General features: G+C 49.1%; 1 protein-coding gene across 3 annotated transcripts in view; it reads left to right on the top strand.

Moving 5' to 3' along the window:
- NGEF (neuronal guanine nucleotide exchange factor) overlaps positions 1 to 14,185 on the top strand; it is a 103,695-nt gene that overhangs the window by 18,066 nt on the left and 71,444 nt on the right. For all 3 annotated transcript variants that reach the window (XR_011539827.1, XM_070618573.1, XM_070618572.1), the window contains exon 2: positions 12,155 to 12,482. Coding sequence is in view for 2 of the 3 variants with exons in the window: in XM_070618573.1 (XP_070474674.1) it covers positions 12,230 to 12,482 (253 nt within the window). In the remaining variant the exon portion in view is untranslated. The remainder of the gene's footprint in view (positions 1 to 12,154; positions 12,483 to 14,185) is intronic.

Here is a 14,185-nt window from a genome sequence, read left to right as displayed (position 1 = left end):
TTGTGTCAAATATGGAGATCAATTTGGGGAGTAATACCATCTTAATATTAATTCTTCTGATCCATGAAAATGGAATGTCTTTCCATCTATTTAACTCTTCTTTAGTTTCTTTAAATAATATTTTGTAGTTTTCAGAATATAAATTTTGTGCTTTTTTGTTAAATTTATATTCCTAATTTTTTTGATGATACTGTAAATAGAATTATTTTCTTAATTTCATTTCTGATATGTTCATTCTTACTGTATAAAAATGCAATAGGTTTTTGTGTATTGATCTTGTATCCTGAAACCTTGCTGAACTTGTTTATTTCTAACAGTTTTTTTTTAGGAGATTCCTTAGGATTTTCTAAATACAAAATCATGTCATCTGTGAATAAAGACAGTTTTACTCCTTCCTTTCCAATCTGAATATCTTCTATTTCTTTTTCTGGACTAATTGCCCTGGCTAGAACCTCCATTACAATGTCAAATTGTAGTGGTGAGAGTGGGCATCCTTATCTTCTTCCCAATCTTATAGGAAAACGTCCAGTCTTTCACAATTAATTACAATATTAGCAGTGGCATTTTCATAGATGCCCTTTATCAAATTGAGGAAGTTTTCTTCCATACCTGGTTTGTTGATTATTTTTATTATAAAGAAGTATTGAATTCTGTCAAATGCTGTTTGAAGTCAAATGTCCATTGAGATGATAATGTAGTTTTTGTCTTTTATTTTATTGGTATGGTGCATAATATTAGTTGATTTTTGCATGTTAAACCAACCTTGCATTCCTGGAATAAATTCTACTTGGTCATGGTGTATAATCCTTTTTATATATCAGTTTGCAAGTATTTTGTTGAGGTCTTTTCCATCTACTTTAATTATTAGTTAATTACATTAATTATTAATTAATTAGGAGATAGTAGTCTATGATTTCTTTCCTTGTGATGTTTTTGCCTGGTTTTTTAATCCCTCCATTTTTTATGCTTGTGATGCCTCTTCTATAAAATAACATTTTTGTAGATAAAAATTCATTTCTGGGCTAGCCATTCTGTTTCATTGATTGACTACCCTGTGCCAGTACCACATTCCTTTAATTACTGCAGCATCTTATGATACTTAGAGGAAGTAGACTCTGTTTACTACCTACATTTCTCAAAAAATTTGAGCTAACCTTGCCTGTCTATCCTGAAGATGAACTTCATTATCATTTTATCAAAACATTCCAATGTGGTTTTTTTAATTAGAATTTTTTTCATTGGAATGGCACCAAAACTATATATCATCTTGGTGAGAATTGGCATATTTAAAATTTTCCATTTTCCCATCCAAGAAAAGCCCATGATTCTCTAAATGTCCAAGTCTCCTTTCATCTCTCAAGCTTTTCCTTTACATAGGTTGCTTGTATTTATTAATGCAGTTACCCTGTGTTTTCTGGTTTTGTTACTACTATGATTGGACTCTCTATACTTTCTTGTTATTGTTGAATCTATCCTATTCTGGCCTTGGGCTGAATTCTTTGTAATTCCAATAGTTTCAGTTGGTTCTTTTTGGTTCTCTAGGCATGTAGATCATATCAGCTGCAAATGATGATTATTTCATCTTTCTATCTGATAATATTTATGTCTCAGACCCCAAGAAACATGTCACTAGTGATGAGTGCAGTATTCTGCTCTGAATTTCCAACCTCACTGTATTTTGGATGTGCACAGTGCTCTTTATCGTGATGAATTTTCCTTCTAGTCTCACTTTTAAAGGTCTTTCCTGGAGATTGGTATTTAATTTTGTCACTACCCCACTGATGTGTTATATTGTACTAAGACTTCCTACTGATTATGAAATTGCCTCCGTTTTATTTAACTCACTCTGAGAACATTTTAATTAGGGAATTAAAACATCTCATTTAACAGTGCATCCTTATCCCATATCCGATTTTTTGGGAAATCTCGAGTTTTGAAGGTATAAACATAAAACAGCTTTATTTTTCCCCATCCCGGCTACCAGCTGGCCTCTGTCCAAACACACTGCCCTGCTCCATGGCAAGGCTCCTGGGGGATTCTTGGTCAGATCCCATAACTTCCCTGTCTCCTTCAGTTTTTAGAAGTGATTCATTTCTATATTTAAGATTCTGTCCTTTTCACTTTTTCTCAAGAGATTTATCTATTTAATTTTTCAATAGGTTAATACATTGACATAGCTTTTTACAAATTTTTTAAAATATTAAAAGAGATGTAGTCTTAGGTCGTCTTCCCTTCCATCCCTATTCTCTATCTGCCCAGTCTCCCTCTTCTAATAAAAAAAGATATACGCAACCATTGATACCCATTTCTGAGAACTCCTCTCAGAAGCTGAATATATTTCCCCCTTGCACCCTTGTACACTGACGGAAACATCATATGTCATACATACTCTTCTGCTCTTGTTTTTGTGTTTTTTGAGATATCCTAAGATCCTTTCTGGATCAGTATATGGAGCTGCCTCTTTCTTGCTTTTACAACTGCATCTTCTTGCATTGATGGAAAAGTAGAATTTCCTACTTGGTGTGAGCAGCTCCTGACGGAGACATTGTAGTGTCTTCAGTGGTTTGCTCCCAGACAGTGCTACAGTGGGTCACCTGCACACAGACCACGCCCCATGTGTGCAAGCAGATCCATGGGCCAAATTCCTGCAGGTGGGGTGGCTGGCACTTGATAAACGTTGCCAAACTGCCCCAACGGGGGGGAAATCAACAGAAAATCCCACCAACAATGATGGGCGTTGCCTGTTGTCCCTCAGCCTTACCAACCACTTTTCAAACTTGTGATTTTTTGCCAATTACAGGTGACAAAGGGATCTCACTGTGGTTTGGGTTTCCTTTTCTCTTATGAGACATGAAGTTGAACATCTTTCACAGGTTTTTCAAGAGTGATTTGTATTTCCTTTTCTGTGAACTCTCCGTTCATATCCTTTGCCCATTTCAGCCACGTTCAGTTTCCAAAGTTCAACCTCATGCTATTCAAAGTTCCTCTCCCCTCCCTCTAACACAGGCTAGATTATCTGGGGGGTGAGGGATGATCTGGCCCCTGGGGTGATGAGGCGGCAGGGATTGGCAAGCCGAGGTCTCCTTCCACGGCTGGCTGCGTGCCCATGATAGGAGGCATCCCTCTGGTCCAGCCTGGCTCTGACACCTCAGCTGATGGGTTTGTCGGAGGCTGTCTTGGGCTTGTGTACATCTGCATCTCTTCGCCTTCCCATCCCTCTCAGAGAGGCCACCACATCTCCCTCTGGACCCAGAGGTACATGCATGCTCCCAACCCTTTCTCCAGCTTGGGCATCCCATTGCTGGGCCTAGTGGCTCCCTCAGCAGCCCTCCCACCCCTACTGCTTGCTAACCTCTGGGCTCCAAGGAAGCTCAGGAACTCCCTGCTAGGACCCTCCCCTTCTTGCAGGAACCCGGGGCTTTTCCAAGGCTCCCTTGGAACCACTTTCCTCTGTATGGAATATGGTACCCAAAAAGCCAAGCTCCTCCCCTCTTCCTCCTCTTGTTTTATCAAGGCGGAGTACAGGGAGGGGGCACGCCTCCTTCAGAAATCCCTCCAGGGTGCTGGCTGACTCAGGCTGCAGCAGAAATTTGAACAGAACTAAGCCGTGTTTGTCCTGAGTGATAATTCCAAAATGACGGGAAAAATCCTGCTCGACATCCGATGACGCTTCCACACCTTGTTTTATGATTTCTCCTTTACATATTTCTCTTCTAATTTTTCTCTCTTTTTTTGATGAGTAAGATTGTCACTGAGCTAACATCTGTGCCCATCTTCTATTTTATGTGGGATGCTACCACAGCGTGGCTTGACGAGTGGTGCGGTCTGCACCTGGGATCCGAGCCTGCCAACCCCAGACCACCAAAGCAGAGCACGCAAACTTAACCACTATACCACCAGGCCACCCCTCCAATTTTGCCTTTTCATTTATAAACTATGTACATAGATTTTCCAGAACTTGAAAGCACAAGTCAGTCATCAGAGATGCTTCCTAATGCTAATTAGCACATTTGGTGGAAGAGCCTGCTGGTCCTGGCATAAACTCTGTTCTTAATTTTAGCTTCCGGGGCAGTGGTGGCTGTCTTTCTGTTGTAGCATCTGCGCTGTGATCTTAGGGGGAAGCTGGGAGCAGGCATCTCACCCAAGAGTTTGCTCTGTTCTTCTGACGATAAAGGACGAATTTCCAGACTCTCCACATGTGCCAGAAAGAGAGTGGGAAGGAGTGTGTGGATCAGACCCCCAGCCATGGGGAGGGGAGGGTTCTATTCCTGGCTGTTTAAGCTCCATGACCCGGGCAAGCTCCCGCCCCTCCAGCAAAGGGGATGTGGCCAGAGGATCTGAGCATCTTCCCAGCCCTCCCTGTCTACTCTGCCAGTCTTTCATTTCCTCATTTCTTGTTGCCTGCTTACACCAAGCACCTACTATGTGCAGAAATGGTGAGGACCTCCAAATGATTACTTATTCTTGTGCTCAGAGCCCTCGGTTCCTTGAAGAGCAGCTTTAAAAATTCCATCATCTGCAACTTTTCTGTAAACCTGAAGTTAAAGATTGGGGCTGGCCTAGTGGTGTAGTAATTAAGTTTGAGTGCTCTGCTTTGGCGGCCTGGGGTTTGCAGGTTCAAATCCCAGGTGTGGACCTACACACGGCTCATCAAGCCATGCTGTGGAGGCATCCCACATGGAAAACAGAGGAAGATTGGCGTGGATGTTAGCTCAGGGCCAATCTTCCTCACCAAGAAAATAAATAAAAAATAAAGTTAAATTGTTTGTTTTGTTCTAAAGTTCCATCATCTGAAGTTTCTCTGCCATCGCCTGCAGGCTTCTTCACCCGGGGTCCTCTCAGATGACCTCCGCCATCACCCACTGCCACGGCTCAGTCATGCTTTGTCTTCTGAGATTCATGCTCCGCTTGTAATCCCTCTTCTGACATATGCTTGTCACTAACCATTTGCCAACAGGAACATCTAGTTTGTTCTTTGAGCCTTTGGCTTTCTTCTTCCCTCACCGGCTTTCTTCATGTTGTAGACTATACACGTAAATAGATAGATGTCGATACATGTCCCTCCACTTTGGGATTCAAACACCCTCCTGTAACCAAGAAACGTGTTCAACCTCTCTGCACCACCGTCTGTGCCCTGGTTCAGAACTGGTGTCACCCATTTCTGCCACAGCATCAGGAAAGCGTGTGTGACACACTTGGTCTGTCATGGTCTACCTAGTCTCGTGCATGAATTTTGTCACCGTGTCCAACCCACTTCCCATCTTTTGTGTGCATGGCCCAGGCTGCCAGGATGCATCACTGATGGTGGCATGGCGGGAAGAGAGTGGCTCCAGAGTCGAGAGCCCGGCAGGAACTCAGCAGCCACCTGGCCCTGAGAATGTTCCTTATTTCACCCTGTTCCATTGTTCACCTCTAAAGAGATCTTGTTTGGATTAGAAACCATGATTGCTAAGTTGGTTCTCAGTGAGTGGTTACTGTAATTAGTATTAAAGCTTCCAGCTCAAGTTCTGGTTCGTTTGGACCCTGTCACAACGGACCATTTTCAAGTCCAGCTTCCTGCCAGATGCACCATCTCTCTCTGCTCTCAGGCCCAGCTGCTCCCCCAGACTCTGCCCACTGCTTCCTTCCCAGTGTGTCACTGCAACACAGCCTTGAAGGAAAACCAGGGATCATCTCTACTTTTCTCCCTGTTGAGCCAAAACAAGCCGACAAATCCGGTGTGGGAATTTACCTTCCATCATGCCTGGAGCTGGCTCTCTGGCTTCCTTCAGGGTCTGCTCAAGCCTCCTCTCAGAGGCCCCTACCTACCCCAACTCCCTCCCTCCTTCCCCCTCAGTAATGGCTGTCCTCCCCATGGCCAGTTATTCTACCCCTCTGTCCGTTATTCCAGCCCCTCCCCTCAGTCATTCCAGCCCCTCCCCTCAGTCATTGTAGCCCCTCCCCTCAGTCATTCCAGCCCCTCCCCTCAGTCATTCCAGCCCCTCCCCTCAGTCATTCCAGCCCCTCCCCTCAGTCATTGTAGCCCCTCCCCTCAGTCATTCCAGCCCCTCCCCTCAGTCATTCCAGCCCCTCCCCTCAGTCATTCCAGCCCCTCCCCTCAGTCATTCCAGCCCCTCCCCTCAGTCATTCCAGCCCCTCCCCTCAGTCATTCCAGCCCCTCCCCTCAGTCATTGTAGCCCCTCCCCTCAGTCATTCCAGCCCCTCCCCTCAGTCATTCCAGCCCCTCCCCTCAGTCATTCCAGCCCCTCCCCTCAGTCATTCCAGCCCCTCCCCTCAGTCATTCCAGCCCCTCCCCTCAGTCATTCTAGCCCCTCCCCTCAGTCATTCCAGCCCCTTCCCCTCAGTCATTCCAGCCCCTTCCCCCAGTTATTCATCTGTTTTCCCCTCTGCTATCAAAAATCCTCTCTAGATTTCCCCCTTTGCTCTAGAAAAAAAGAAAGAAACCTTTGTTGTTCATGGCCCAAGGCAAACACTGCCCTTTACCTGGGAGGAGAGGAAGGGACCAACTCTGGGACCAGGAGTGAAAGTGGAAATGATGCAGGAAACCTGGGATGAGTCGGCCCTGCCACCCTCTTGGGGGGGGCGGTCCCATCTTCCCGTGGAGAACAGCCTGCCCTGTGGCAGCACATTCGAGCCCTTCCCCTTGTCACAGCCACAGCTAAGGTGGCTTCATTCTCCTACCTCCTTCAGGCCACATTCCCCGCGCCCCCGCACCCCCGAGACAGCTAGCACAGCCCAGTTACCAGAGCCCTGGGCCCCCTCCCTGAAGACAAAAGCGGGGCCTTCAGCGTGGTCCTGTTGAGAATCCTCCCCAAGTGTCCCTGCCAGGAGCGGCAGGGCCTGCCCTGTATAACCGGTGCTCTGCTGAGCCCGGGCCTGAGCCCAGGGCCCAGCTCCAGGCACTGACCTCGGCAGCCCTCTGGGGTGTCCTCATCAGCCAGGGAGTAAAGCGCCCCCATCCAAGGCTTCCGTGATCTGCTGCTCACCCCAGCACCCCCACCCCCAACTGCCCTCCTTGTTCATAACTTGCCTCCTTGCCTTGTACTCTCTGTTCCCCCCGTGGCCCCTATGAACAGCCCGAAGGCCGGATCTGTCTTCCTGGGCCATCCCGGCCCCCAGAGGGGCCTGCTTCAGAGCGGCGCTCAGCTCCCTCAGCCTTGTTTGTGCATGCCCTCAGGCCCTGCGGAGGATCCTTCCTCCATGTCTCTTGTTTTCCACCATCTCTCCCTCCCCCCACTTCATTCTCTTGTAAGGGGCAGAATGGGACAGTGGAGGGACAGCCCCTGCTTTAGCCCTCTTTGCCCCCTCTCCTGACACCCCCTCCTCCTACCTGCCCCAGCCCTGCCCCCCATCAGGACTTCTGTCTGCCTCTGACCTGCAGCAACACGGCCCAGAACTGTCCAGAGTGAGGGGCAGCACCCGGAGCTCCCTAGTGCACCCGTTCCCACACCTGCTGAGGGCCTGCTGAGGTCCTGCACCCCCAGGACTTTGCTCAAGGCTGGTCCAAGGACTTGTCGCATGGGCATCTCAGGCCCCACCCTGCACCTCCTGAGTCAGAATCTGCATCTTAACAAGAGCTCCGCGATGACTGGCGCATGGACAGATGTCTGAGAAGCCCTGGTCCAGGGGACACACAGCCCCCAACCCCACGCCCACCATGCCATTGTCCTCTTACCCCCAGCAGCTGGTTTGGGTTGCCAGAGCTGGGCTTATGACCATCTTCTCCCTTGACTCCCCACCACTTTCTCCCGTGTCCTGACCTCCCAGGCCACTGACTCATGCAGGGAGGCACCCTGGCCCTCAGCCCAACCCCCGGAGGTTTAACAGTCACTCTTGGCTCATGTGTCTGAAGCCACATAGCTTGCACTGAGAGCAGACTAGAACCCCTGCTCCTGTCTCTGATTCATCCAGGCCAGCCTGCAGCCAATCTTTCAACAGCAGGTTTTGACCACATCACATGGGTCTCAGGTTCCCCCCCCTAAAAAAGTGAGACAGACATGGTGTGGCCCTCGCCGTACCATTTACCAGGGCTATGACACTGGGCAAGTTATCAGAGCTCTCTGACTTGCAGCTTCTTCGTCTGTAAAATGGGGGTGATTATCACATCGACCTCAGGCAGCCAATTCATCCATTTTTTCATGGTTGTAAACATCAAAAGTTTAAGGAGTGGTGGTGTGGCCAGGCCAGCAGGTGCCAGACGTGGACAACATGCCAGCAATGCTTGCTGAGTGACTGAGTGAATGAATGAATGAACGCTGTGCAAATGCAGCTTCCCCATAAGCCTTTCCCCTTCCAATCACACAGCTACTCCCATGCACTTCCACCCTGAAGCCACCTGGAACAGAAAGACATGAGGAGTTTAAGAAAAACATTAGAAGATGGGGGGGGGTGGAGTTGGGGCAAGAGAGCTGTCAGACTTTCCAGCAGTTAATGGATATAGAAGAATTGGAGCGATTATAAAAATATTTCAGATGGAGAACATATTTGCCTGAAATAGGCAATAATTGAGGCAGAATTAGAGATTTCTTTTAGACCGTTTGACAAATTCTTCGTGTGTGTATGTGTGTGTGGTCTTAATGATGGAATCCACTTTCTCAGGGTTTCAGACACCCCTCACTAAAGAGAATGACAAGGATGGTTTGAGAGCAATCCCCAGGGCTCTTGTCATGCCCTCTGTGGGCTCTCTGAGCCTCCCTACATCATGGAATTTGAGAGCCAGCTAATTTCCTGGACGAGAAACTGAGGCCCTGACCTGCCCGGTGTAAGCAAGTGATTACAGGCAGCAGGAAACAGAGATTCGAACCCAGGTCCCCCGACTCCCAGCCAAGTGCCCATCACAATACATGGTGCAGGCTTCCGTGGGTTCCTAACACCGCACAAACATTGGTGGTTAGTGGTGATACAACAGGGTTGGATGGCAAACGCGTCCCGCGAACCAAAGGAAGCCAGATGCCAAGGGCTACCTACCAGGTCGTTCCATCTACAGGACAGTCAGGAAAAGACAAGCCGGAGGAACGAATACAGCAGAGTGGCACCAGGGGCTGGGGGTGCAGGAGGGAACTTTCGGGGTGATGGAATGTCCTGCATCTCAGTTGTAGTGCTTACATGAACTCTATGTGTTTGTCAAAACTCCCAGAACTGTACACTAACAAGGACAAATTCTACTGTATGAAAATTATACCCCAATTTTTAAAAAATGCAGCCTAAAATAATAATGGTGATGTAATAACCCGAAATGTCACAAAACAGCCTGTGTTCAACGCCACGACAGGGAGGCCCTGGAGACGCCCGGTGGTCAGAGCAGGCGACGCCCTGTCCCTGACAGTCAGGCGGCTCTGGTCAAGGATTCCCCACGCAGACTCTCCTCCTGGGCGGTTCCCCAACGGCACATCCCCGATCCAGCATGCTCCAACCCCGAGCTGGCCTCGCTCCTGCTTCCCTGACGGGCAGTGAGTGGCACTGGCCTGCTCAGCTACCCTGGTCCACACCCGGCCGCTGGGACTGCCCCCTCTCCACTCCTTCCAAAGCCACCATGAGTCACTGATTCTGTCTTTCCTCTTGCACGTCTTCCCCACCCGGGCCCCCCTGGTCTCGGCACTCACCTGCCACAGCTGGGTGATACCTGAGTGATAACTGCCCTCTGTCCTTGGTCCCCCAGTCCAGCCTGTCCAGAGCTTCTGAGATCCTGCCACCTCCTAGCTCCCGGTCATCAAGGATGCATAGGAACTCCCTGACCGGGTTCAGAGACCTCCACAGACGAGCCCCAACACACAGTTAACTCCTGCATTACTCACCGCCCAGTGGGACCTCTGCCCACTTGCTGCCCCCTCTCAACCCTCAGCTGAGAACAGGAGGCTGAGAATAGGGAGCAAGAGAAAGGAGATGGAAGGAGAGGTTAGGGCGGTAGGTCAGAGTCACTGAATCCTAAAATCCCAACAGCCTCCATCTGGACACCTCCAGGGACGGGGAATTCACTCTCCCCAAAGCAGTCGTTCCATGTTTGGATGGCTCTGAAATCCAAAGCTGAAATCTGCCCTCTCCTGTGGTCCTAATTCCACCCCTTCTCTGCCCCAGGCCCCAGGGAGCAGATGTGACACCCTGGACCTCATCCCTCCTGGGGCTTCTCTGCACATCCCTCCAGCCACTATTTGGATGGGCGGCTTTCCCGAAGAGCTCAGGGCAGGGGGTCCCCCACTCACCTGGCGGGGATGGAAACCTCTCACTCTCTCGTTCTAGGGTGTGGCCCCAGCACAGTGTAGTTTTCATTGTAACCACATCCCCTTGTTGACTCAGGTTAAACTTGCTGTGAATGGAAATCACCCACACTGCCCGCAAGCTGTGGGTTCCTTGCCACGTTTATAATAAACGTCGCTTATTATAATAAGGAGTACCTGGGAGGGACGTCCAGCACCTAAATGTGACCTCTTAGCCTCTGCACTCTCCTTTCCAGAGACCTGAAACAGCAGCATTTGTCTCCAAGGCAAAAGACCTCTCTGATGACACGGTGCACACACCCTGGCTTGTAAGGATCAGAACACAGACGCTGGGGCTGCAAGTGGTGTGCTGGGGTCCCACAGCTGAGCATGGCAGTGAAGGAGCTCCCCAGGCCCCCACAAGCCCGGGCAGCACCCTTGCACCTGGCCAAGCTGCCCCAAGGCAGGCTCTTGTCTCAGTGCTCGGTTCTGCTTGGCTGATTACTCATGGGCAGGGGCATTGATCGAATGTCACCAGACCTGCAGGCAGGTAGGAAAGGAGGCAGTACCCCAGGGCGAACCGTGTGCATCTATGTCATTAGGTAGCTGGTTCCAGGAACCAGAATGGTCCCGAAATCTCCCCTACCCAGAAAGTCCTCATTCCTGCCTTAGAAAAACAAGGGTATTCTCTGCCTGGGGCAGGGGAAGCCCACGCCCTTCGTGAATATTCTAAGATCACCTGACCTGAAATCACCAGTGTGTGTTTGGACTGGGGTGGGGGGAAGAAAGGGCGTTTGGGAACTCACCCATGAGGGCCTCCAAAGGGAGGGGCTTGGAGTAACCAGGACATCTGGCTGTAAGCAGAGGGGTGCAGTGAGAAATGGGGGTGCCCTCAAGTGTAGCCCCCCATTCTCTCCATTTTACAGAAGAAAACAGAGATAGAAGAGGTGATTCTCAAGCTTTCCTGAGTCTCTGACCCCCTTGAGAACACGGTGGAAGTTCTGCACCTGTAATCAAGAAAAATGTATATGCACATACACACCTCTGCATATGATTTATGTAGCCCCTAAAGCCTCTGAAGTCCATGGGACTCTAGGTTCTGAATCCTCAAATGGGTGGGAAGCCACAAAGAATTCTTAGCTTGGCTTCTCCATCTAACCTGCTGTCCTACCAGCCTATGACCCACTCAAAGGACCCACATGGTGCCTCACCCCTCTGACAGACTCTCCCCTGAAAGGAGGCCTATGATGAGAGGGAAATGGGGTTTGCCTGGACAGCCCTGGTGCATTCCTATTTACCCCTTTTTCCTATGAAAAGTGTCCTGGTTCTGATGCTATCTTCCTCAGTCCCCTCAGAGGGAGGTAACCAAGCTGTTGCTCCAGTTAGCAGGGCAGCTGTGGGATGGGACTGGGACTGGCTTGTTGTTCCCACAGCTGCCATACGACATTGTCCTATCAGAGAGGGCCATCAGCAGGTGACAAGAGGTTTGTCCTTGTGGAGTTCAAGTTTTCCCATCTCTAATTTCCCACTGCGGAACCTGTCACTCACTCATAGGCTTTCCTGTCACTCGTTTTCCTGTGACTCTCCCTTCTCGTGTCCGTGCATCTTCCCTTCCCTCGCTCTGGTTCCCCGAGTTCCCCTCGCTGTTTCTGCTCCTCCTCATCTCTTCAATCATTCCGAAAATGTTTAACTTGAAAATTAGTTCTACAAGCCACTTTAAACATTTTCCCCCAAAGTGCATCCTATGAATAGAATAAACAAACCTCAATTACGAGACGATACATGAATGCCTCCAAATTGCAGTGGTTAAACTGTAATTTTCACTGACAAAGACGCAGTCAACAGGATGCTGAGATTATTCCAAATTTCATCAAATCTGTATGGGAGTGGAATTCCATGCTCTGAATGGAATAGTTAGCCTGATGACCCTGACTGAAAATTGTTCTCTTTCTATTCTAAAGCGCTCAAACCCCATGAAGCTGGGAGAGGTTATTGATCTCCAGTCATTCTGCTGAGGAACGATCGGATTTATTTCCATGGAGACCAAGGAACCTGAAGATTGGGAAAAGCCCCAGAAGAAATCATCGGTGAGTGGTTCCTGGGAAAATGATGATGAACCGACCAAGATGAGACCTGAGTTACTCTCAGAAGAAGAGAAGACGCCCCACGCTGACCAGGAGATCCAAGACAAAGAACCCCGTCATAATGCCCCAATTCAGAGAAACTCCATCTTCAATCGAACCATCAGACGCAGAACCAGACCCAGACCAAACAGCGGGCAGCTGGCAGGTCAGTACCAGGGACAGCTGTCACAGCCATTCCTCAGCATCCTGTTGGAGTCATCAGGGCTGAAAGGCCCTCGTTAAATGAAGGGAGAATAAGAGGCATTGAAAATTATCACGGGCAGACCCAATAAGGTGGAACATTTTGAAGCCGTTATCTAAAGAACTCAAATTCCCCCAATATGATGACGTGGATACTTCAGCAGAAAGTGTTGCCCCAAATTATACAATAAGACTGGCTTCTGTTTAAAGGAGATGTCTTGTGCTAGGACTCAGTATACACCTTGCTCCCACCATGCAACCCGGGAGGGAGGCTGGGAGCCCTGCTCGTTGGGGGATAACTGGGAACATGAGTTGCCTGAGTGGTGAGGTTCCATCTTGTTCTGTCACTGATGCCACAATGGCCAGAGTTTCTGCTGCCCTGAGAATACGTGACATGAATACCTTGGGAAGAGCTTGGCAGCAGGATTCCGCAATCTTTAAACCACCAGTTCCCAGCACATTTTATCTGCACAAAGTATGTTTGTTGAGCAGAATAAAGTTCAGAAGCTTCTACAATGGGGAATGTCAGAGCTGCAGACCCCTCTCCTGGTGACTTGCCCAGAGGGCTGGGCGGGCAGCGTTCTGGGGTTGTGGTGTGTGCAGGAGTTCCATAGCCCCCGGGGGTTCTGTAGCTGTCATCAGACAGATGTCACGGGACAGAGAATGTGCTACCCTGAGTGTGCTGGAGGTGGCAGCCGCTGCTTTAGCTCCAGGGGCTTCACTGACTCAGTCAAAAGCACTCATCAACCTCTGCATCAGGCAGCCTCTGCCACATGTTAAACCACCCTTAAGCCATGGAGACAAAGCAACAATATTCATTATTTCTCCTGATTCTGGGGGTTGACTGGGTGGCTCCTATGTCTGGGCCACTTTGTCTGACCTCTGCGGTCAGCTGGTGACTCATCTGGGGTCGGAAGGTCAAGGACAGCCTCTCTGGCCTCTCTGGTGGCTAGTGAGCTCGTTGGTCCAAGTGGGGCCTCAGCTGGGACGCCTGTTTCTGCTCCACGTGGCCTCGCACCCTCCAGCAGGCTAGCTCGGGCTTGTTCACATGGCAGCTGGGCTCCCCAAGAGCAAGAGCAGAAGCCACCAGGCCTCTTGAGACTGGACTCAGAACCCACACTGTCACTTCTACCACAGTCCATTGGTCCAAGCAGCTCACAGGGCCAGCGCAGATAAAAACAGATGGAGAAACTGACTCTGCTGCTTGACGGGAGGAGAGGCAAAGAATATGTGGTTGTTTGCCATCTACCCCAAACACTATCAACATTATGTGTCGAGTACCTTGCTAGGAAAGAGGAAAACAATGATTGAAATACTATACTCATGAGAGCTGGGTGGCTGGTACTTTATATTACTCTCTAAACTTTTGTGTATGTTTGAAATTTTCCATAAATTGAAAGTTGAAAACACCTACTCCCACACAAAGAAAGTGGGAGTCTCTGCCCGTGAGGAACCCATAATATCGTAATGATGTCATTTTACAGCAAGCAATGTGTCAAAGTTTACAAGAGAGGTAAAAGCAAAGAACTAGATCCTTCTGGTGGTCCTCCAAAGAAGATGATACTTTAGGTGCATCTTGAAAGATGGTTAAGGACACGGCCAGAGAGAGAATAGGAACTAACCTGGCTGAACACTTGTACGTGCTCAGTGGTTATGCCATGTAAGCAT

The sequence above is a fragment of the Equus przewalskii genome, chromosome 5 (assembly GCF_037783145.1).
Source record: "Equus przewalskii isolate Varuska chromosome 5, EquPr2, whole genome shotgun sequence".
Classification (NCBI taxonomy): Eukaryota; Metazoa; Chordata; class Mammalia; order Perissodactyla; family Equidae; genus Equus; species Equus przewalskii.
Note: the sequence above shows the minus strand (reverse complement) of the source record. Positions and strands in the feature narration are given on the sequence as shown.